Genomic DNA, 24153 nt, shown 5'->3' with positions numbered 1-24153 from the left:
AGACAATCCATGTTAGTGGGTGTCAGCAGACTGGGCCCTGCATCTGGCCGAGGGGATGTAAAGACGTGCAGTGGAGTATTCTACCCCCGATGCTGATTTTAAAGAAACGCCTCCAACTCAAACATTCATGTTTTATTAAAAAGGACCCAAACCCGACGTCTACACACAACGCCAGGTGAACACAACCAGCATGTTCCCCACGCCTTCTTTTGTCTTGTGGAAGCTTGACTTTCAGGCAACATCTTGCCCACTTCAGCAGAGCTGTGTCTCCATTAACTCGGTTCCTTTTCCTCCAGGCTCAAAATAAAATCAAACTCCTCTGCCGAAAAGGGCAAGAAGAAGAGGAAGAATTAGGTCTGTGTCTCCTCCTGAACAGGGCAGTCATGGCAGGCATTTCTCAAGTCACGAGGCAGGTAGTCGTTCACTCAGAACCCTCAGGGGCGTTTCGACAGGTGCCGAGCACAGCTGCCCTGGGCAGCTCGAGGGGGCTCCTCCCTCCTGGGAGTTACAGGTGGGAAGACAGACTCAGACCTTAACCACCGTGCTTAGGGTTCACCAGCTAGTACATGTGAATTCACGGTCACTCTGGCATGTGATCAAAAGGCGAGAGCCGTTCTTACCTCGGGTCAGGGGCTGGACTGAGAGTCTCTGGCGGGTGAAGAGAGCCATGTTTTTTAAGGGACCGCCAGTGGCTCTGTGCGCTTGGTGGTGGGTTTTGAGCTCAGCCAGTGGGATGAAACGCTTCATCATCCGAACAAACTGTACGTCCACCTACATGGCAACAGTGTATGGGACAGAAAGGCACGTCCAGCTGGACTCTGCCTCCTGTGTTTTAGCTGCTTGCAGGAGGTCCCGTGGGCCTGGCTGCCGGTGTTTGTCCTTCTCTCCAAAGGCAGGGTAACCTCATCGGACTGAGCGGGGCTCTGTGCCCTGGTCTAAAGATACCCCAGACCTCCTTCCTCCCTCTGTCCATCCTTTCTCTTTTGTGAAATAGGAAGAATAGTAGTATCTTTACCATGGACCATTTGGGGTTGTCTTCTTTGCTGGATGGATCATAATGGGGATTGTTTTTCTCAAACTGTGTGTGGTCTGGGTATGCCTCCTTCACAATCTGAAATTAAAGCCGAGTCTCCAATCATTGGTCTGTCCAGTCAGCTCCATGGCCAGGCTTTAGTCCAAGTCCAACTGTCATTTCCTACCCTACGTATTCTTACCCCATCTGTCTCGCTGTTGAGCCACTGAGGGCTCAAATATCTGGAAGTAATACACAGTCTAAGGTAAGCAGAGGAAATCAACCCTATTTTGACAAAAATCTTAAAAGTATGTTCTAAAACCAAACATTAAAGGTTATTATTGGTGCCACTGTTTCTCCACCTACAGTTAATTCTATCCTGGTAACTCCTGGCCTGGAAGAGCTACCATCAGGCCTGTTTTTGAGTGAAAGACCAAGGTGCAGAAATGGAGAGGTCTGTGCCAGCGGGGCCTGAAATGAAGGCCTGCCTTGCTGCAGTCCTGTCACATGTCCCTGAGACAGCAGGGATGGGGAGGAGGGTTACCTGCCTATGCTGTCTCCCTAACCTGCATGAAGGGAGATGGACTCAGACCTAAGCCTGTACAACCGACCTTCATAAGCCCCGCAATGCCTGGCTCTCTGCAGTTGCTGTGGTAGAAGAAGGCTTCTTCCTCCAGCTTCATGGCTCTCAGGAAGTTCCGGGCCTGTTGCAGCAGAGAAGAAACAAGAACTATCCTCCCACCAGCTAGAAGACACTAGCCCTGGAAATCAAGTCTGCTTTTATTAGATGAGATTTTGGTTTTCGCAGCTTCCCCCCACACCCTGCAGTTCAATTCTTGCCTTTTACCCAGAGCTGTATCAGGACACTGGCTGGAACACAGGCCATTTGAAAACTGCGTGCAGTCAAAGAAATCAAGGCATTTGTTAATATATTTTCAGGTTTGGGTTCTGGGAAAAAACAACCTTAGCCAAGAGATTTTGCTACTGAATAAGTCAGAAGGAAGCAGGCTTTTATCCCCTCCCGGGTCTCGAGGTCCTGTCTAACCCGCTTACCTGGTAGTTGCGAACACCATCCCAGCATGCTGTCTGCTTGGGCTGTGCTCTGAGATCCTCAATGCTGAACTGGGCAAGAAATAAGGTCATTCAGTAAACAATCCTGGGCCAATCGGTAAGAATATATGGAAGCAGACAAGTTCCTTCCCCTATAGGGTGTTGCCAGCTGGAATGGCATGTGAGCTTACTGGGAAGCTCTTCACAGAGCCACTCATACCGCGCAAGTAGAAGTTAGCTTGGTGTTACCTTGTTAGCCTTGCTCATTGAGAGGATTAGATGAGTGGATAATCTGGTAATTGCTGACTATCTGTATTTCATTTATTAAAATATTATATATGCCTTCTATAGTATCTCTAATTTTATTTTCTCCAGGCTACTATGAAATTTGATTTACATTCACCTCCTGTGTACCAGCTGTTGGCAGGGAGATACCTAGGAGCGTGGCAGGTGGCAAGAGAAAGGCAACCTAAGACTGAATGTTGCCTAGATCAGGGGTTGGAAAACTATAGCCTTCAGGCCAAATCTAGCCCATGCCTGATTTTGCTGACAGTTTTATCGGAACTCAGCCACACTATCTGTCTATGTCTTTCTTGTGATGCCAGCAGAGTTGCAACAGCACCACCTGGCCCTTTAGAGAAAATGTTTGCCAACCCCTGCCCTAAGTAGAAGATTCACAAAACAGAGAGTGGATGGCAGTAAATCCTGCTGATTCTATTCTTTATCACCTTTTCCTACCCTTCGAAGGTAAGAAGTGGGTGATGGGACCCTGTGGTGTCCCCCGTGCACTCTGGAGACAGGTGCGGGACCTCACCTTCACATCTACCCCTTTCTCCAGTCGGCTTTCTGGCTCTGACTTCATCAGCCAGTAGCTGCTTAGGTTCTTCCCACAGTCTCTAGAGGCTGAAGTCTCCTGGAGGCTGGAGTTCTCCACCTTAGCTGATGCCTCCCCTGGGTCCTCAGTTTTGGTACGTTTTCCGCCTGGCCCCTTCTTGTCTGCAATAGGAGAAGAAAAAAGAAGAAAACTTTCTTGCTTGTTGAGAGAGAAAGTTCTGTTGCAGGAAAAGCACATGCTTTGGAGTCAGAGCTGGACTCAAATTTTGGAGCTGTCAGTTACTAACAGTGGCAGCTTCATTGCTGAACTTGTTCCTCATCTATAAAAATGGGACCAGAACGCCTACCTTACAGGACATCTTCTGGGTTACCCATTCAGTGGGATAAGGATAACTCCCATGGCATCTATTAAGCAGTCAGTGTTTTCTTTTCCTCACCCTCTCCTCTGCCTTTGCTGGGGCTGTTCTCTCCAACAAGGCACCTACTCCACGGACTTGCTTATATGATTAAATAAGATAATACAAACAATGGGCTGAAGCAGTGTCTGGCGTTACCATAAATGCTCAATAATATTAGCTATTAGGTCACCTTGACTTCTTCCTTCCTGCTCAGTATGCTCTGTGGCCTGCCTCCTTTCTACTCCTTGAAGGTGCCAAGAAAAGCTGGATAAAACAGCCACTTTGGACTCTGCAGACATGGTCAAGACTGGACTTTATCCTACAGAGTGAGGGAAATGTGCCTGGAGCAGAGTGGGTGCCCTGTAACTAATAGCTGTTAAATTTCTTACCCTACGCCCTATGTGTTACCACCCTCACTGTAACTCAGTCTACACAATCTATGAGGTGTTCTGTCCATCTATAAGATGTGTCCCAGATCACACATCAGGGCCTGCCACGCTGGTCTATCTGAATCCACTAAACGACCATCCTACGCAGCCTCTGAACCAAGTCCAAGCTCCTACGTATGCCATCATGATGGACGTCTAACACGTGGAACCTTCCTAGGGTCCTGGTGGTCCCCCTGGACTTGATCGGCACACTGTAAACACCGTGTGTGCTGTTAGCAATGTGTTGTGGGCAACTCGGAACCCTCCCCAGTCTCGAAAAAGCACTTTCTCTGTCGTGCATTGCTTTGCTGCTGCTCCTAGAATGCCACTCATCCTTGTGAACACAACGGGTTCCTACGCATTCTTTACGGCTAGACTCAAATCCCCTCCCTCTCAAGGCGTCCCCCCAACCCCTCCCTGCTCTCACAGCCCCAGTGACCCCTTCCTTCCTCGTCTGGCTCTCCGGGGAGCGGGAACTGTAAACGACCGGCCTGCCAGCCCGTGTCCCAGCTACTTTTCGTGCTTTCCAAACAGCTACCGCTCGGACGAGCAAGCAGCAGAGGGGCCCTGAGCATAAGCCTGGTGGGCGGCTCGGGACATCGGACCTCAAAACGACCCACTCGGGCCTTTCCCCACGCGCAGGGGCGGAAGGTGAGCGGCACTGAGCAGCCGGGCGCGGCTCACCTGGCCTCGCGGCCCCCGCCGGCCTCTTCCGGGCTCGCGGCATGGCGTCCCCGCGCGCCGAGGATAGAGGGTCCCGCCGTCGCCCAGGGCGCCCGGAGAATCCTTCCGCGTTACCCACACCCGTATGTCCGCCTAGCACAGACCGCCGCTGAGCGCCCCCGGTGGTCTTCTTTTCTCAATCACAGCTACCCCCGCGAGTCCGCAAGCCTTCGAAGCACTACCCCAACCCACCTCCCCGCGCGCCGCAGGGCGCTGCACAGCGTCCCCGCGGCGCTTTCTAGTCTTGGCGCGCGCCCCGGGGAACCCCTGGGAGTTGTAGTCCCGGCTCCTCGCGCAGGCGCCCCGAGTCTGCACGCGAGGCCACGGCGCGCACTACAGCTCCCAGCGTGCGGTGCGGCGCGGCCCTTGTGGCCGGCCGGTCGGGGTCACCGGCGCTCAGACCTCGGCCCGAGCTGAAAGGAGTGGAGCAGGCGGCGGCTATGTTGTGGGTCCCGTGGTGGCGTGTCGGGGCGCGGCTGCGCGGCTTGCGCGGCGGGCTCCAGGCCCCCGCCGAAAGCGGTCGGCGGGGCGTGGTCTCCTGCATCGATCGTAAGGCTCGCCCGGGGGTAGGGGTCCGTCCACCTGGCCGGCCCGGCCGCCCTCCTAGCCGGCCTGGCCGCCCTCATTCACCGCGTCGGCCTGTCCGGGCGCCCCGGGCCTAGTGGTCTCCCCGGCTTAGACGTGGCGCGGCCCCGGGGGCGGGCGACCCTCGGCGGCTCAGCCCGGTGGCCGATGCTGGTCCGTCCTTGTACAGACCGCCCTTACCGTGCTTTGCGTTATGAACCTGGCGGTACGTTTCGCGAGGCCGCCCCTGCGACCTTTCCTCTCACAATTCGGAGCTACGTCGTTACCCATCTGCTTTCGGATAACGACGGGCTCCGCCGCGGAAGCTCGTGACTTTGTTTTTTTAAATCACAACCATAGGTTCTAAAGGCAGTAAGAATGTGAAAAGCCCGGGGCTGGTTGTGATTGGTGAACAAAATCTCCGGTGATACAAGGTTTGCTCCCATATATAAATTATAGAACAACACCTGTAACTACAAAACACTTCAACTGTTGAAATTTCTGCAGAAAAATAACCTGTTGCAAATGGGAAACTACCAGAGCTTACAGATCTGAATGTCTCCTGGCACCAGGCAAATAATTTCGATGCCAGTAACGGAGTGGGGGGGACCTAGGCCGCCTAGGGTGTAACCAGACACTTTGTGACGTTGTCGGGCGCCTAACCACTTTTTTCTTTTGAAGTCTTTCTTTTTTAAAATTTTTAATAAATGACAGTTTTGAAAACAGCAGAGTAGCTTGTGAGGGCCTTAGCTCGACATCCAGAGCTGTAAAGGACGCCAAGGTATAGGACAGTTTTCTTCTCAATGTTCTAAAACACCTTCACAGGGTGCCACCCTATCCTAGCCCTTAGAATTCGGTAAGCAAGGTCACCTTCGTTGATTGGCAACAAATTGGTTAAATATAAGTATATCCGGTGGCTAGTGGTGTAACTTTAACCAGTTGAAGGTGCTTTTTAATGCTCTTTTAATTAGTAAAATGAAAGAAAACTGTCCTTTAGGTGTATCATTCTACATATTAGAATATCAAGTTAATGGAAGTGATCAACAAAGATTTCTCATTGATTCATGGCATATTTTAATGTGAAAAGTAATTTTTAAGAGCGTTATGATTTTCATTATATCTGATATATCATTTTACAGATGAGGAAACTTGCTCAGTGTCTAGTGCAGCCCCCTGGTTTTACAGCAGGGCACCTGAGGCTGAGGGAGGAGTCTGGAGGCCTGACTTCCTGAAAATTGTATAATTAATAGTTGCAGACCCAGATCTTGAACACCTGGTTCCTTGTCCAGTGCTCCCTCATTGTGATTTGCTGCAGCTTCCCAAGCGTTCCTTGAGCTCCAGGATTCTCAGAACTGTTGAGTCTCTGGCTAGATTTGGCCTTTGGATGCATTCAAAGATTCTTTTCTTAATAAATTTATTTATTTATTTATTTATTTTTGGCTGCATTGGGTCTTCGTTGTTGCACGCGGGCTTTCTTTAGTTGCAGCGAGCAGGACTACTCTTCGTTGTGGTGCGCAGGGTTCTCATTGCGGAGCACGGGGCTCTAGGCACGTGGGCTTCAGTAGTTGTGGCACAGCGGTCTCAGTAGTTGTGGCTCACGGGCTCAGTAATTGTGGCTCGCGGGCTCTAGAGCCCAGGCTCAGTAGTTGTAGCGCACAGGCTTAGTTGCTCCGTGGCATGTGGGATCTTCCCGGACCAAGGCTTGAACCCGTGTCCCCTGCATTGGCAGGTGGATTCTTAACCACTGCACCACCAGGGAAGTTCCTGGTTTTCGTCTTGTTTTGTTTTCCAGTGCATGTTTTCTGAGAACTTAGGTATTTTTACTCAGTAACCATGCTTTCTTGTGTATAATTTACTTTTTAGCTTGCCATTTCCACTTTTTTTCTCCAAGCAGTGTTCTCCTTTTGTTAGCATTCCATTATCTAGAATTGATTATTATCTATCTTAAATAAATATGTAATTATGTTGTATTTATACAGGTGCACCTCAGAGATACTGCAGGTTTGGTTCCATACCATTGTAATGAAGCAGATACTGCAATAACGACTTTGTTGTTTTCCGGGTACTTGTAAAAGTTATGTTTACACTGCACTGTAGTCTATAGTGTGCAGTAGCATTGTGTCTAAGAAAACAATGTCCATACCTTAATTTAAAAATACTTCATTGCTAAAAAAGCCTAACCATCATTTGACAACACAGAGTTGCTACAGACCTTCAGTTTGTAAAAAACACAGATTCTGCAGAGAGAAATGAAGGGCAATGAAACAAGTGTGCCTGTACATCTGATTTGTGTACACCCATTCCCTCTTATTTACTTTGTATGCAATTCAGATCTACTTCTTAGACCTTTTATACCCTGAACTACTTGTTTTACTCTGTCAAATACTAATAATAATATCTGTAGACACATATTGAGCTCTTGCTGGGACAGAAGTATTGTAGCCCGTGTACAGTCAGATGTTTGCTTTCTCACCACTTATGTCATCCTTGGGGTGAATGGACCATTTTCATCTTTGACACCCCAGCACTGCTCCATGGTAGACAGTCAGTATTCTTTTGTGAATGGAAAATGACCCGACTCCCAGGCAAGGAACCATGAATTGTTTATCCCTAACCACATTTCCGAGAGCAACACCCAACGTAGTTTTCTGCTTTGGACTTCTCAAGGTAGCGTCATCTTTAATCCTCACAACTCTTCACTTCTCAGTTTCCCATTTTGGTGAGGGTCCTGCTACAGACAGACAGCTTTGTCCTGCTTCACATAGCAGCCACTCCTGAGGCCCAGGTCTACCCAGAGACACATGCTGCCACCTGCCCTTGTTCTCAGTGGGAAGGGCCGCGCAGGACAGTCGGGCACTGAAGGAAGTCGTGGTCGGGTGTGCTCTTTAGCATCACCCCAGGACCAAAAGGCTGAAACCTTAGAAAGCAGTGGAGAGCCCAGCACTTCCTCTTCCCCTGATGTTTCCTCAGCCACCACTGTGCCTCTAGCTGCAGCAGACACTCCGTTCTCTCTTCCTGGCACATGTGAGGCAGGCGGTCCTTTCAAAACGGCAGTCCTAAGAAAACAAAAGAAAGATAACGTGAGCAGCGTAAGTCTGTCACCCTGTGCAGGTTGCTGACCCTTCTGCATGGTGGCTCCCAGGATTCATGGTCCTTTCATTTCTAGATTCTCTACACGGTTCCCAAAAGGTTGTGGTTTTTCACAGGAGCTTTGCTTAGGTTCTTCCCTTTTAGCTTCTGGCCTGTCTCTAGCTGAAAGTCTTATCACCTTGCAAAACGGGAAAGCTATTTCAGGCCCACATGACCAGCTAGATGGCCTGTCGCTCTGCTTTCCAATTGAGTCCTACCTCATTCTGCACAGTGTTTGAAAAAAAACATAGAAAATAAATAGTGTTCGTGTCATTCGGGGAACTGGCTCTTTAAAGAAAAGTTGTAAAGTAATGACACTGTGAATTGAGTGGTCACTATTTCACGTAGGCTCATGCAGATATCTTTCTCCTAAAGAGTATCAGCCTTGATGAAATACTGGAATAGTATAGTCTTTTACAAAATGTTTAAGGTTCTAGAGAAACTTGTCCACTACCTGTCTCTTGGTATTGCTCAGTCAGTTCATTTCCTTAGCTTTTAAGTAGCTTAGACCTGGAAGTGAAGGAGTTACCCAAAGTCACAGCATTAACAGTTAGGAAAGAAAATATTCTAAAAATTGTGAATCCATTAGGTGAAGACGGATTTAGGAAGGCCTTAGCCATGTTTTCAACACTGGAAGACTCGTTATCATTGTTATCAGTGACTGTCAAATGCACAGCTTTGTTACAGGATCTTTTCCTTAATTTGGAAGGTAAGCCAAAGTACACGTATCTTCCTTTCCTGACTGATGTTTTAAAATGAAACTGTTGTAGCTGGTAGACAAATACACACAGGTTCCAATACAGAAAATGCAGGACATCCTGAAGGAAAAATATGTTCATCATAATTTGAGGGTCAGTGTGTTTATTACTCCTTTAATGTGGATTCGTGAGGAGGAACAGATGAAGATGAGTATTGAAAGAATAAGTAACAAGGTAAATGAAGTCAGCCAGTCTGTTTGGGAGTAAAGAAGGAAGGAGGCAGGTGATGCTACATCAAGACGCTGATTAACGGTGGGTGCTGGAGGTGGTGTGCCCTGTGGGAATGCTCTCGTAGGTCCACCGCCGGCCCGGGCTTCGTGGTGCTTCTTGCTTGCAGTACACTTCCCTGACCCCTGTCCTGGTTCTGAGTAAATGCCGCCTTGCCCACAGCTTCTACGGGACTAAACGAAGAGCAGAAAGAATTCCAGAAAGTGGCGTTCAACTTTGCTGCCCGGGAGATGGCGCCAAACATGGCAGAGTGGGACCAGAAGGTGCGGGTTTTCCTGTGCTGGATGTCCCCACAGACACCTCGTGCAGTGACCCTTATCTCCTCCTTATGATCCAGATTGTTTGGTATTTATTCTCCACTTAAAACTCTCACAGCAAATGCAAGTTCCAGGAGTGGTGTGATTCCTTTCCTGGAAAGCATCTTCCGCATCCTGTAGATATCATTTCTTTTAATTGCACAGAGATTTGGGCACTCTTAAACCAAGGCAATTCTATTGATGATAAAAAGAAACTTTGATGCCAGAAACCAGTCCTTATAGAATGCATTTTAACTGGTTCCACTATATAGATGACAAAAGGCATGTTAAGAGACTCCCTACTCTCTCCCGAGTGCAAACGTCTTGATCCTTCCTTGTGCCCTCTAAAGAAAAGGCCGTTTGTGAATAACTTGCTGATGACCCTGCGCTCTTTGTACGCAGGAGCTGTTCCCAGTGGATGTGATGCGGAAGGCAGCCCAGCTGGGCTTTGGGGGGATTTACGTACGAACAGATGTAGGAGGGTCTGGACTGTCACGGCTCGACACCTCTGTCATCTTTGAAGCCTTGGCCACAGGCTGCACCAGCACCACAGCCTACATAAGCATCCACAAGTGAGTGGCCAAGATCGGGAAGCACGGTGACGTGCTCGTGCGGGCTGGCTGGGAAATTTTATATAAACAGGGAAAAGGTTGCTCTTTTCAGGTTGGCTGTCCTTGAAGGACTAGACAGTTAAAAGTTCGCAGTTAGGTCTGCTGCTCCCTGTTGGACTTGAATCTGTCATCTTGTATGTTGCTTAGAGAATGCTGGCCTTCTCCCAAATTCCAGATTGACCTGGTACCAAACAGACTTCTCCAGTAGAGTGGTTGGGGCCTGTTCCCTTTTCCTCAGCCCAGAGATGAAGCCTCCACTAATTTGGGAAAGGACATGTGACTCCTTGATTTTTAGGGAGCTCAGTTAACCTAACTAGAAATAGCATGAACAGCATCCAGGTGGGAAATACCTTGGCCCTGGGTACGTCTGGGTAGTATGTGTTCCAGGAATATGTGTTAATCCAGGCCTTTACTTTAAAGATGAATCTTCTCAATTGTGACTTTTCCCTTCCCACTCTGTTCTGCTTCACTCTACTTTGCTGCCTTTGTTCTCTTTCCCCGTTCCCCTCCCCCCTCAAATTTCCTTTTCTTTTCCCTCTCTATCTCTGTCAATGTCTCTTCTTGGTGTACCTGTCAGCATGTGTGCCTGGATGATTGATACCTTTGGAAGTGAGGAACAGAGGCACAGGTTTTGCCCTCCACTCTGTACCATGGAGAAGTTTGCTTCCTACTGCCTCACTGAACCAGGTGGGTTTGCCATGCAGCAGGAGGTGTGGCTCATGGGAAATCACGGGGCGTGCCTTCTCAGCCTCGCACGTGTAGCCGTTGTTGACCAGGAGTGCCTGATGGCCGTGGCCTGATGTCACAGGCTAAGAGCTCTCTAGGGCAGAGTCTTTCCAGGCTGCAGACCAGAACCTCCTAGTAGGAGGCTCCTTGCAAGCTAGTGTGATGGGAGATGGAAAAGGGTCTGATTGCCGTATGCAGTTTTCGCAAGTATAGAGAGCTTCTCAGCCATATGGATTTTAAAGTGTCAAACTCTGAGGTGTTTTTTGTAAGGGAAGATTTCTCAGGTAGAGCCTTGCCGGGGCTTCCTTACCTTCCCAGGCTCTCTCCCACCTCTATGCTTCCCTCCTGTCCCTGCCATAGGCAGTGGGAGTGATGCCGCCTCCCTCTTGACCTCCGCCAAGCGACGAGGAGATCATTACGTGCTCAGTGGCTCCAAGGTACAAGCATGCCGTCCTCGGTCCTCCCCGGGCAGACTGTCCCCCTCCTGCCTCCACAGCCTGGACCCCAAGTCCGCGAGTGAACGTTCCCGGGGGTGGTACGTGTGGGAGGGAACCTCAGGCCGACTTCCCGTGTTCACTGTCTCTGTTTCTCTTCTGGTCTCAGTCCACTTAGTTCCGTTCACTAGTGTCTGTCCTTGCTACAGCCTCAGTGCCGGCTCTTTGTAACCCTCCTTAGTTTCTCTGTGCCACCATATCTCTCACTGTCCCATCGTCAGAGGACCGCAGTGTTTTCCCCTCTCCAAACCCGCAGGCCTTCATCAGTGGTGGAGGCGAAGCAGACATCTATGTGGTCATGTGCCGAACAGGAGGACCAGGCCCCAAAGGCATCTCGTGCATAGTTGTTGAGAAGGGGACCCCTGGCCTCAGCTTCGGCAAGAAGGAGAGAAAGGTGAGTGCGGTTGGACAGGGAGAGTCAGGTCGTGAGCCTCTTGCTTTTGCCAGACCAGCCTCTGCTCTGTTTCGGGAAATGGGTTCCACACTGGCTCACTGGCCTTCAATTAGGGTTTCCACAGTGTACCAGCGGGATAGGGCGTCAGAGTGCGCTGGACCGCTGGTGAAGTGGCAGCATTTGCCAGGAAGTTCATCAATAGGAGGGGTTTCTCTGTCATCTCTCCTGCAGCCACTTTTGACCTGTATCTCTTATCTACCTTCTTATCTTGATGCCCTCTTGTTCCCCCAGGAGGAAATGCTTGCAGAAGACTAGAGGTCTCAGGAATGAAAAGCATATGGGCCACTTTTCTTCTCTAAATAAAAATACAGTAAAACTCACTGGAAGTGATTGTGGGTCTTTCAGTAATGTAAGAGGAAGAGTGTTTCCATAGGCTTCGAGAAGACGTTTTTAGGATTAAGAAGTAGCCAGGCCATGAACAGTAGACCTGTGGTTATGTAACTGTCACTGGTGATGAGGGTGGGATCTAGTCCGGTGGGCCAGGCCAGGTGACTGGCCTCCACCTCCAGCAGGTACTGTTAGAGTTGGAGCTTTTGGAGAGAAGTCAGTAATGAAATGGCCCCTAATCTACCTCTCCTCTCCTGGCTCCCCGGTTCCCCATTCGTCCCTTCATGACCTTCCTGATCCTTTGTAGCTGCTAGGAGTTCAGAGGTTCAGTGCCCCTTCTCTTGTACAGGAAAGCAGGACCTGCTAGACACAGACTCTGCAAAGGCTTACACTCGCTCCTGGGGGTACAAGAATCACCACAGCTTGTCTGGGATTCTAAGACATCGGCTTACCTTTATAAGCTATGTAAGCTGTGTACACGTGGTATATGAGATAGGTAGCTCTAAGACTTCTTAATCCTAGGAATGTCTGTTTGGGATTATAAGACAGACTGACATGGAGCCTGACATAATTTTACAGGACCAAGTCATACTGATTCTGGTGTTTGTGCTTGTAAAGGTAGTGATGATTATTTCAGCACATCAGTATTTCTGGTATCGGTTGATAGCATACCAAAGCTGACAAGGTTAGGGCCTGGAGAAAAACTGTAAGTAAATTCCATAAACAAAAAGCGTCTCTTTACCTTTACTTTCTGTCTCCTCTCGCTTTTAAGCATATATATCGTATTTCTTTTTGCTTGTTTTCTTCTTAATTATTCGTCTTACTTTACGTGTCCTATAATGTGTGGGGAATTTGGAAGGGTGTCTCATTCATTGAGCAGCTAGCAGGGGTCCACTGTACCGAGTGGTGGGACAGAGCAGGGGCCCGCACGGACGCGCCCTGCCCTGTAGAATTGGCCTGTTAGCAGCAGGGTGAAGGGCGGGCGCAGGAACCAACACGGTGCCTTCCATCAGCGCTCAGGGCAAGGGAGGAAGGCAGGCTGGAGGCTACGTCATGGACGGAGGAGAGCTTCTCAGGGTGGGGACAGACGACTCTCTGAAGATGAGGTGTCCTTTGAGATGAGGTCTGCAGCGTCACGGGAGCCGGCCGTGAGGACAGTTCTGGGCAGAGACGGCAGTGGGACAGAGGGCCCGAGGTGGGGGCAGGATGAGCCTGTTTGAAGAAGCCAGAGCCTCTCCGTGTGGCCGGGGGGTCGTGAGCAAAGGGAACGGTGTGGGATGAAGTTGGAGAGGCAGGCAGGGCTGCGCAGGCCGGGTGCAGGGTCACCCACTGATCGCCATGGCTGATTTGGCTGCCGTGATGGCCTGAGCAGCGGGTCTTTCTCTCCAGCTGCATGGCCGTCTTTCCTGCAGGCACATGCTTTGACTTGGCCTACTGAGCACATTTTGTAGCTGAGAGCTTTAAACAACCAGTTCTGCATTGGCTTTATGGCAAAGTGGTGTGAGGAATTGTTTTATGTTGGATTTAATTGTTAAAAGGTTTCATACAGAAGAATGCGTTTTCCCGTAGGAGGGGTGGCAGTGGGAAGGCAGTCTGTGGAAGGAAAGACAGATGGACGGGACAGGGCTCCCCTGGTCCTGGGCGGCCGGGGCTGCCGGAGGGGTGGGGAGGAGGGTCTTCTTTCTGGCTGCAGCCTCCCAGGGGCTCTGGGGGTTGAGGAGCGGGGTTCTCTGCCCGGGGGAGAAGGGAGCTGCTTTCACAGGAAGGGGCTAGGAGGTAGCAGCTGTTTGTATGTGGTTCTCTTATGATTGGCTGTCGTTAAGGTCTGCCCGTCTGCCCCGTTCCACGTGTGTATGTTCTGGATGGGAGGTAAGTTCCAGGGAGACCACACAGGCCAGTGTGGGAAGGTTTCAGACTTGGGGGCCTGAAAGACAGCGAGGTCAGTGCTGGCTCAGGCGACCGGAAGGGCCTCAGGAGGTTCCAGCGAAGCTCGACTTTGACGGAGGTTGGAGATGGGAGTGCTTCCGGGGAGGGAGAGGAGAAGCAGAAGTATGGTCAACAGGCCAGCCGCACAGGTCGCAGAACAGTTTGAGTGGAATCGAGGGTACAGGGTGACGGACAGAAGAGAAGGACTGAGCCCTTCTCTTGGAAGAAAAACCTTAAATAAAAGGCTGTGGGTGGAGCGCCTCTTCCCACGGCAGGGAGCCCTGAACGAGGGCAGTGGGGCTCTCAGCTGTCGGGGAGCCGGGGGCTTTGTCTGGTCTTGTGCTCTTCAGGATCTGCCTCACTGAGCCTCAGCTCCCTGGGAAAAGCAGACACCAAGAAGCCCCTCATGTGCAGTGTTTGCCAGTTTCTGTGGTGGAAATACTCTCCCCGGACCGATTTCTGGCTTCCGGGTTGATGTCACCGGGATGATGTCACCAGGGTGACGTCACCGGCAGCCAAGCTGAGAGAAGGTGTGTGTGATTGGCTCCCACGCGCCAGTGCCTGCATCTCGCCGGGTCCGTGCAGCCGATGGCCAGCGTGGTGGACGTTACGGCACCACGTGCAACAACGCTGAGCTCTTCAAAGGACAAGGGTGGCTCTTGGTCATTATGATCCTTGCGCTGTCCTTATAAAAGGACACATACTCCGAGTAATCCTTATACCGTCAATGTTTTTTATAGAAGAATATACTCATGGAGGTGCCACAAAGGAGGAGGGCTCTGCCCGATCCTGAAGGAAGCGGTGGGAAATGTTTGGGGACAGGTTGGTCTGGTGGAGTGGGCGCTAGGAAGTAGATGCTCGTAATGTGTTGAAAATGTTGAGCTGAAAGAGAAAAACCTGAGTCGACAGATATTTGTGTGACCTTTCTATTTTTCCTCATTGAAGTTCCCGAGGGACTAAGTCCAGGGATAGGAGAGCCTGGTGGACAGGACGCTGCCCTGAGCGGTCAACTTCTGGGCAGCCACACAGCCCCTGATTTTTGCCAGGTGGGGTGGAACTCACAGCCGACCCGAGCGGTGATCTTTGAAGACTGTGCTGTCCCTGTGGCCAACAGGATCGGGGACGAGGGCCAGGGCTTCCTCATTGCCATGAGAGGACTGAACGGGGGGAGGATCAATGTCGGTGAGGACCCCAGGGGGCAGGAGCGGCGGGCGGGCAGCACGGTCCCCTGGCTCACTTGACGTGTTGGTACCGTCCTTCCTAGCGTCCTGCTCTCTGGGCGCTGCTTATGCTTCGGTCATCCTCACCCGAGACCACCTCAAGGTCCGGAAGCAGTTTGGAGAGCCCCTGGCCAGTAACCAGGTAACTTCCCCGGTGTCCTAGCTTTTGCTTTTGTCTCTAGAACATTCTCTACAACTGTGGGGCCCTGATGTCTCTTGTGGGTTCTGCCCCCATTTCAGCCAGAACTTGTGCTCTATTTCTGTCAATAATTGTTTAATAATTTTTGCTTATAGTCGTGAAAAGATTCGTGATACATTGACTGGCAAGAAAAAGCACGACATTTTAGAGGAGTATGCTTCTGCTTTGTTTACAGAATACATGAATATGTATAAATTTTTTTTAATTAATTTACTTGTCTGTCTTTGGCTGCTTTTGTTCTTCACTGCTGTGCACAGCTTTCTCTAGTTGCGGCGAGCAGGGGCTTCTCATCGCGGAGGCTTCTCTTGTTGTGGAGCACGGGCTCTAGGTGCGCAGGCTTTGGTAGTTGTGGCTTGAAGGCTCTAGAGCACAGGCTCAGTAGTTGTGGCACATGGGGTTAGTTGCTCCGCAGCATGCGGGATCTTCCCAGACCAGGGCTCGAACCCGTGTCCCCTGCGTTGGTAGGCGGATTCTTAACCACTGCGCCACCAGGGAAGCCCTAAATTTCTTTTAAAAGATTTTTTTTTTTTTGATGTGGACCATTTTTTTTCTTAAGTCTTTATTGAATTGTTACAATATTGCTCTGTTTTATGTTTTGATTTTTTGGCAGCAAGGCAGGTGGGATGTTAGCTCCCTGACTGTGGATTGAACCCACACCCCCTGAATTGAAAGGTGAAGTCTTAACCACTGGACCACCAGGGAAGTCCCTGTATAAATATTAATGAAACACTTTCAGGGATACATCTGAAAAATGCAAGAAGTAATTATTTCAGGGGGATGGGATTAGATGATTTATCTCTTTTTTCTTTTGCTTGTGTTCCAGTTTTTCTTTCTTTTTTCTTTATTGAGGTAATGCTGGTTTATAACATTATATGTTTCATGTATACATTTTTTTTTTTTTTTTGCCTGCACCGTGTGGCATGTGGCATGTGGGATCTTAGTTCCCTGACCAGGAATCAAACCCGTGTCCCCTGCATTGGGAGCGTGGAGTCTTATCCGCTGGACCACCAGGGAAGTCCCTCACGTATACATTATAATTGGATTTCTGTATACACTACAGTGAGCTCACCACTGAAAGTCTGATTTCCATCAATCAGCATAACAGTTGATCTCCTTTACCCATTTCACCCTCCCCTCACCCCCTTCTTCTCTGGTAACCACCAGTCTGTCCTCTGTATCTATGTGGTGTTGTTTTGTTTTGTGCATTCATTTATTGTGTGTGTTTTAGACTCTTCGTATGAGTGAAATCATATGGTATTTGTCTTTCTATGTCTGACTTATTTCACTTAACATAATATTCTCTAGGTCCATCCATGTTGTCACAAAAGGCAAGATTCCGTTCTTTTTTATGGCTGAGTAATATTCCATTGTATACGTACACCCCGTCTTCTTTGTGCATTTATCTATTGATGGGCACTTAGGTTGCTTCCGTATCTTGACTGTTGTAAATAGTGCTACAGTGAACATAGAGGTGCATGTATCTTTTTGAATTAGTGTTTTCATATTCTTTGGAAAAATACCGTAAGTGGAACGGCTGGATTGTAAGATAGTTCTGTTCCGCCCTTAGCCTAATGGGGTTCCTTTGTAGGTTATTGCCCTTTTTTTCTGACTGCCTTTAAAATTCTTTCTTTGTCATTGACTGTGGACAGTTTTAATATTATGTGTCTTGGAGAAGATCTTTTTGCATTGAGATAATTAGGTTTTCTCTTAGTTTCACGGACTTGTGTATCCAGTTCCTTCCCCAGGTTTGGGACACTCTCAGCTATTACTTCTTTTTTTTTTTTTAATTTATTTATTTTATTTTTGGCCGCGTTGGGTCTTTGTTGCTGCCCACGGGCTTTTCTCTAGTTGCAGTGAGCGGGGGCTACTCTTCCTTGCGGCGTGCGGGCTTCTCATTGCGGTGGCTTCTCTTGTTGCAGAGCACGGGCTCTAGGTGCGCGGGCTTCAGTACTTGTGGCTCACAGGCTCTAGAGCGCAGGCTCAGTAGTTGTGGTGCATGGGCTTAGTTGCTCTGCAGCATGTGGGATCTTCCCAGACCAGGGCTCGAACCCGTGTCCCCTGCATTCGCAGGCGGATTCTTAACCACTGTGCCACCAAGGAAGCCCTCAGCTCTTACTTCTAAACAAGCTCTGTGCTCCCTTCCCCTGTCTTTTCCTTCTGGGATGCCCACTGTCCTTCTGTTGCTCTTCCTGATGGAGTGGGATAGCTCTCGTAGGATCCTGTGTTTTTAATCTTAGCTCTCTCTCCTCTCCTGCCTGAATCATTTCTAGATTTCCGTCTTGGAGCTCACTAGTTCCCTCTTCCTTGTGGTCGGCTCGATCCCCATTGCCCTCTAATGCATTTTCCGTCTCATTTATTGAGTTCTTCAGCTCCAGAATTTTGGTTGGATTCTTTCTTAAGAGTCTCAGTCTCTTTGGTAAAGTAGTCCTTCTGCTCATTAGTTTTATTCCTGAGCTCATTGAACTGCCCATCTGACTTTTCTCGTAACTCATCGAGTTTCCTGATGCAGCTATTTTGAATTCTCCATCAGTTAGGTCCCAGTATTCCATGACTTTAAGTCTAGTTTCTGGAGAATTGTCGTCTTTCTGTTGTCCCACGTGTTACCGTGCTTCTGCATGGTGCTTGGTGAGTTGTTCCTCTGCTGGCCCATTTGAAGTAGCCAGTACCTTCTTGGGTAGAGCTTTTTTACTTGGTTCTAACTTTCCTTTGGTTTTCGGCAGGTGGCGCTGTAGTGTGGGCTTTGGTTTCTCTTGCCTCTGCCGCTGCTGCCAGAGGTGCTGCGCTGGGCGTGCTGGTGCTTGCTGTGCCTGGGGCTGTGCCTGTGGCTGATGTCGCCTCAAGGGGCACCAGACGGCGGGCACCTCTGCCACATTCGGGGTTGCCTGGGTCACGAGCACTGCCACCACAGCAGGCGGGGGGGGGCGGGGCCGGAGCTGGGGTCGCAGGCGCCCTGCTGTGTCTAGCTTGTTGGGTTCGGGGCGCTGCTATGGCCTGTGCTGCTGCTGCCGGGGCAGGGGTCTCGGGCACCACGTCCACTGCTTCCTGGCCCTGCCCGTGCTGGGTCCCAGCCCACCCCCCGTGAGGTGTGCAGGGGCTCGGGGTCCCAGGGCGTGCCGGGCAGAGCTGTGGGCGTTTTACTGGTTGTAGGTGGAAGGGACAGACGGAGGGAGCATCTTCCTAAGGAGGCGAGATGCTGAAGTGCAGGGAGTGCAGTGGACTTAGAACTTAACGAGGCACATTCTTTGTGGAGCCTGGGGCCCCTTAGAAGCGGCCCGGTTAGAGGTGGCTCTCTGAGCCTGTCTGTGTGTCTGGTTCTCTTCTCTCCTCTCACTGCAGTACCTGCAGTTCAAACTGGCAGATATGGTGGCCAGGCTGGTGGCCTCACGGCTGATGATCCGCAACGCAGCCGTGGCTCTGCAGGAGGAACGTGAGGATGCGGTGGCCCTGTGCTCCATGGCCAAGCTCTTCGCTACAGACGAATGCTTTGCGGTGAGTGGTGCTGCTGTCTGCCTCTCTTGGGCGACCGGCCTGTGGCGGGCCGCCCGGCTGCTCCTGGAATGCTGCGTAAGGCGTCAGTTATTCAGGAGAGGCCCACGTGGGCGCTCGGCCGGCACTTCACCTGCTCCACGCCGCCGCACATCAGGTTTTGTCTCTGCCCTTTGGCTGTGCGCTGGGTGAGATGCTGCCTTTGGAAGAAGGGTCAGACCACAGCACTGTTTAAATGTCAGGGACAGAGCCATTTCCACAGCGAGGCTGCATCTGCCGCTCACCAGAACTCCAGCTGGTGTGGGGCGGGCAGCCTCTCCCTGCAGACAGCAGGCGAGAAGAGCAGAGGCCTCTGAGTCCCTCGTGGGTGGGGACTGGCTCGCTCAGGAGGCAGACTTCCCTCGTTGTCCCTGTGCACACAGAACCGGAGACCCTCTGGCCTGGCTGGCACCTTCACCTTCCTCATGTTGGCTCAGGGCAGGCAGCCAGATCAGGGCTGGGGCGGAGAGAGGAGCCCCTGTTCCGGAGCCTTCTCAGAATCCGAGGTATCTAATCCCTTTGTCCCTGCAGATCTGCAACCAGGCCCTGCAGATGCACGGGGGCTACGGCTACCTGAAGGACTGCGCGGTCCAGCAGTACATGCGGGACTCCAGGGTCCATCAGATCCTCGAAGGTAAAAGTGGCCAAGGTGGTTCTCTCCCTTTCGGAGCCGTCACCCCTGCCGTCTGTCGCCGTGCTTCCTGTCTTCCTCCTCCCTCCTTGCTCCTGGCCCCCTCTGGAGGGGCCTGCTGTGCCGTCCTGACCTGGCCTGGGGGCCGGGAGGCCCTGCTCTGTCCCCACGGAAGTCACCGAGTCACCCCTCTCTGCTCTTTGCCTTTGTCATTTATAGAGACAGCACAAACGAAGATAACATCCGAGAAAGCATTTTGAAAACTGCAGCAGCGGCTGTTCTTCACTGTTGTAAAATACTTGGTCCTCAGGGATCCCAGGACTTCTCCACAGTAACTTCCAGGGTAGATGTGAGCTAGTTTGATCTCCAGCCTCTACACACTGATCATGACCATCAGTGTTGCTAATGGAGCTTTCAGTAAATTAATTGTCACACATGGGCATCTTCTTGCCGATCACAGGCCCACGGGCAGGAGATGGGTAAGCTGCTGGCGTCGGGCTCTGCAGGGCCTTCTCCACTCCACGCTGATTTGGAAGTCTTCAAATTACATGACTGTTGTTTAGCCAGTAGGCAGCTGAGGTTGTTACACTGTAGCAAAGGCAGCAGATGAGGCAAAGGCTTATGGAAGTGACTTTGAGTGAAGGAACCTGAAGGAAGCACCAGCCTCCCTGTGGCTTCTGAAGCATCCTTCTCAGACCCGACCAGCGTCAGGACCACTGGGAGGATTTGTGAGCACAGAGCTTCTGACTCCATGGGTCTTGGTGGGCCTGGGGATCTGCATTTCTAACGAGGGTTCAGGGAGGTTGCTCCTGCCTGTCTGGAAGCCACATTGAGAGCCACCACGGGGTGTCACGTCCAAGTCACAGGCTTTAGTATCTGCTTTCTGCTGCAAACCTTGTCCCTAAAGCGTGTTTATGAGCAGGGTTGCTAGTGCGCAGGCCAAACCCGTCGCCTCATTCCTTCTGTGACTCCAGTCGTACGTGGCTGTTGCTTTCCAGCCTTGGTGAGTGCGGGAGACTTCCCTTCATTCTGACTCTTTCAACCCTGTTAGAATAACTGAGAAAAGCCAGATATGCTTATTTCAGGCCACACCATCATCCACTTGTAGGAAAATGTGCGCACTGGTCTTCGTGACTTGTTTCACCCCAGACTTTGTTATTGGATAGATAGGAAATTTCAGCTTTGATTTTATTCGAGATGTGTGATTAGTCATTCCTCATGGTGGTGAATATTTCTTTTTGCATTAAAAAGAGTGGAAATAAAAAAATAAACTAAAAAAAAAGAGTGGAAAAATGAAGCAAGCAACTGACCCCCCCCTTCTTTCAGGGAAAATGTTTTTGTTTTTTTAAAATTCAGTTTTCTGATTACCAGTGATGTTGGTATATTTATTGTTGAAGACTTACAAAATATAAGAAAAGTTAAAAAAGATCATTCATGTTTTGACATCAGAACTAATACTTTGGGCTCCTTTTATATTTAAGACCAAAAATATCTTCTTTTGGACCTTTTTCTGCGCTTGTATAGATACATTTTTTAAAGTTAATTTTTATTGGAGGATAGTTGCTTTACAATGTTGTATTAGTTTCTGCTGTACAGCAAAGTGAATCAGCTATACATATGCATGTATCCTCTCTTTTTTGGATTTCCTTCCCATTTAGGTCACCACAGAGCAATGAGTAGAGTTCCCTGTGCTATACAATAGGTTCTCATTAGTTATCTGTTTTATGCATAGTGTGTATATGTCAATCCCAATCTCCCAATTCATCCCACCCCCCATAGATACATTTTTTTGAAGTAGAGTCATACTACGTATACTATTGTATGTTCTGCTGTTTTATTTTGTTTGCTTTGACTATCAGGAGAGGTTACTTTTTTTTTTTAACATCTTTATTGGAGTATAATTGCTTTACAGTGGTATGTTAGTTTCTGCTTTATAACAAAGTGAATCAGCTATACGTATACATGTATGCCCATATCTCCTCCCTCTTGTGTCTCCCTCCCACCCCCCCTGTCCCACCCCTCTAGGTGGTCACAGAGCACTGAGCTGATCTCCCTGTGCTATGCGGCTGCTTCCCACTAGCTATTTTACGTTTGGTAGTGTATATATGTCCATATATAGAGGTTTTTTTTAAAGTAAATTTTTTCCTCACTTCCTGACATCTTTCAAGATAAAAAGCGATGTTGCCGGGCTTCCCTGGTGGCGCAGTGGTTGAGAGTCCACCTGCCGATGCAGGGGACGTGGGTTCGTGCCCCGGTCTGGGAAGATCCCACGTGCCGCGGAGCGGCTGGGCCCGTGAGCCATGGCCGCTGAGCCTGCGCGTCCAGAGCCTGTGCTCTGCAACGGGAGAGGCCACAACAGTGAGAGGCCCGTGTACCGCAAAAAAAAAAAAAAAGCGACGTTGCCCTTTACATCCCTAGCCAGAGCTTTGCTGACTCTCAGGCCCGGCAGCTCCTAAGCCCCTCCATCCTCTCTCGCTCTTGCAGGCAGCAACGAAGTGATGCGGATACTGATCTCAAGAAGCCTGCTGCAGGAGTAGCCCCTGGACTGAGGCTCCGATGGGAGGATCAGTGTCGAGTGGTTCCATGTGGACGGCACTGTCACAGTGAGTCCAGGACGCGCTGGAAGGGCTGTGCTTGTCCAGGGCACCATCACAGCGTCAGCTGGAGGGCGGCACCTGGAGGACGGCAGGAGCTGCCCTGGCTGGAACGTTACAAGAAGACGTGCCGCCTTGTTTTCCTGACGCAGAGGGTGACCAGTGAACACTGACCACGAAACCACTGTCCTTTCCTGGATCCACAGTCTTGATTTGTCTGCATTTTGCTGGTTCACCAGATTCCTCTTCTGGGAATCTGGTTACTTCTGTTGAGGGTTTTTCCTGACTGTAAAGCAAAGGTGTGGGAAAGGAGAAATGGAGAGAAAGCGTCTTCCTGTCTTTTTCTGTTCTTTGTGCCTCGGCTGAAGATGCAGAAGGTTTCTGTGGGCTGCTCTTCCTTTGCAGCAACTCCTCCTCTGAATGTAAATCATGATGAAATGAGTGTTTGGAAATCCTTCTCCTAAGCTGAGATTTAGGGCGTATCTGCACTTCTGGACTATCTGAATATCAAGGGCTGAGATTATTTGGAACTGTGAATACTTGTTGTTTTAGAAGCATGTGGTCTGGGAATGGTATTCAAAGTTCCTGTGACATTTCCTTATAAGTGCTTTGAGTATACTTTTTTCCTGAGTTTTTGCTTTTTTGCTCCTCTTTTTAAATGTTTTTAATCACTACATTAATAAATCTACCCCTCTCTGTACCATTTTCAGGTCTACTGGTTTTTATTTTATCTTTCTAAATAAGCCTTCACGACTATTTTTTAAATTTTTATTACATTTAATTAAACATTTAACTAGACTTTGGGATAATAAACAAAAATCTCTCCTTGACCAAGTTGACTTTTTAAAAATAGTTTCCTTAAATTATTAATAGCCTTGTAAAGCAAGTAGTGTTTATGATTTATGAAAGTGGATTTAAAGTAATACCCAAAGATGTAGACTTTTTAGAGAACCCTGTTATAAATGATCACTGCATTATTTCATCTCATCTCTATAAAAGAAATATCCAAGGTATTTTTTTAACTATAAGTCAGTGTTTAGAGAGACCAACATCTGTGCCCTTAGCTACGACAGGTGTTTTCTGTTTTGACCTCGAAGTCTAAGGCACTGTACTGGGTAGTGCAGGGGGACAGGCTGTGGGTCTACCGCGAAGCTGAAGTTAAATTTCCACCTTCAGAAGCCTAACTCCACAGCTGCAGTGCAAGATAATGATGGGTCTACGGAAGAGAGAATGATGCCGCACAAGTGTTGTAGGAAGGAATTCATGGAGAAAGTAGGAATTCAAATTAAGCCTTTATGATGATGTGTGGTATTTAAAGATAACCAAGAAAGTCAGCTTCAGACAGGAAAGAACCAGGAGCAGGAAAAGTGCAGGCTGTGAGTGGGAGCTGTTGACACTTTGCTTCTGCGGGGCGGTCCCGGGATGGAAAGATTTAAGTTCAATCTGGATGCAGCCTTACGAAGGCCGAGCACTGGAGAGCCACGGAAGGCTTTTAATGAGGAAGATGTGATGAGATTAATCCACTGAGAGGAACATTCTGGGATGCCTGTGGGGGAGGAATTTGAGTGGGGAAAGACAGAGCGTGAGGCCGGCCAGTCAGTAGGTTCTTGAAGCCGGCAAGATGAGACTGTTTGAGCCTGAACTTGCCAGGTAGCAGGAGAGTGGGTGTGGTGCTGCCTTGGGGCCTGGATGGCCTCCCGGTCCTCGGGATGCTTCCAGCACCCAGTTCTGACCCAAGGCCAGAGCAGGTATGCTGTTTGTACCCTTGAGAGCTCTGTGAGCCGCTGGGATTCTGCACACACGTGCTTCGCCTTTGGTTACTTATTAGAGCTCAGCTTCCCAGCAGCCTGAATTCGGGCCCTGTGGCAAGAACACAGTGAACTTGGAGCTCATCTCTGTCATCGACCATTCAGCTGGTCCATAAGCGAAACCAGCAGAAGCAGAGCAGACAGGTCCTGAGGAAATCCACTGCCAGGGGCCCTGGTGGGCGCAGGACGCGCACAGGTGACCAGATGCAGCCCAACAT

The 24153-nt window shown here is 49.7% G+C and overlaps 2 protein-coding genes across 3 annotated transcripts; one reads left to right on the top strand and one right to left on the bottom strand.

Annotated features, from left to right (window-relative positions):
• Positions 1-117: 117 nt before the first annotated feature.
• Positions 118-4672, bottom strand: THYN1 (thymocyte nuclear protein 1). Of its 2 annotated transcripts, XM_082659706.1 has the most exons (7): positions 4407-4672; positions 2877-3058; positions 2066-2134; positions 1624-1716; positions 1016-1111; positions 621-771; positions 118-319 (listed from the first exon to the last, which is right to left on the bottom strand). In XM_082659706.1, exons 1-7 carry the CDS (start codon positions 4447-4449, stop codon positions 273-275), a joined length of 681 nt encoding a protein of 226 aa, XP_082515832.1. In that variant the 5' UTR covers positions 4450-4672; the 3' UTR covers positions 118-272. The 2 variants fall into 2 exon arrangements, with proteins under 2 accessions (XP_082515832.1, XP_082515831.1); XM_082659705.1 differs by lacking the exon at positions 118-319 and having other exon boundaries at positions 335-771.
• Positions 4673-4829: 157 nt separating this feature from the next.
• Positions 4830-22832, top strand: ACAD8 (acyl-CoA dehydrogenase family member 8). The gene is made up of 11 exons (XM_082660545.1): positions 4830-4994; positions 9287-9387; positions 9823-9992; positions 10609-10718; positions 11118-11194; positions 11508-11645; positions 15005-15140; positions 15223-15320; positions 18714-18866; positions 19434-19536; positions 22018-22832. The coding sequence occupies exons 1-11, from the start codon at positions 4886-4888 to the stop codon at positions 22068-22070; spliced, it is 1248 nt and encodes a 415-aa protein (XP_082516671.1). The 5' UTR covers positions 4830-4885; the 3' UTR covers positions 22071-22832.
• Positions 22833-24153: the final 1321 nt, after the last annotated feature.

Source organism: Grampus griseus (assembly GCF_964374135.1).
Source record: "Grampus griseus genome assembly, chromosome: 8".
Taxonomy (NCBI): Eukaryota; Metazoa; Chordata; class Mammalia; order Artiodactyla; family Delphinidae; genus Grampus; species Grampus griseus.
The sequence above is the reverse complement of the archived record's forward strand: the minus strand, read 5'-3'. Positions and strand labels throughout refer to the sequence as shown.

What these genes read in the sequence shown, in the direction of transcription:
- THYN1 (XM_082659705.1), bottom strand. Translation starts at nt 4,449, where the DNA reads ATGCCGCGAGCCCGGAAGAGGCCGGCGGGGGCCGCGAGGCCAG. An exon ending in ATGGTGTTCGCAACTACCAG is followed by an intron (nt 1,717 to 2,065) that starts GTAAGCGGGTTA and finishes CTGCTGCAACAG; the next exon opens with GCCCGGAACTTCCTGAGAGC. An exon ending in GCATTGCGGGGCTTATGAAG is followed by an intron (nt 1,112 to 1,623) that starts GTCGGTTGTACA and finishes CTTTAATTTCAG; the next exon opens with ATTGTGAAGGAGGCATACCC.
- ACAD8 (XM_082660545.1), top strand. Translation starts at nt 4,886, where the DNA reads ATGTTGTGGGTCCCGTGGTGGCGTGTCGGGGCGCGGCTGCGCGGCTTG. An exon ending in CGTGGTCTCCTGCATCGATC is followed by an intron (nt 4,995 to 9,286) that starts GTAAGGCTCGCC and finishes CCTTGCCCACAG; the next exon opens with CTTCTACGGGACTAAACGAA. An exon ending in CGGGGGGAGGATCAATGTCG is followed by an intron (nt 15,141 to 15,222) that starts GTGAGGACCCCA and finishes CGTCCTTCCTAG; the next exon opens with CGTCCTGCTCTCTGGGCGCT.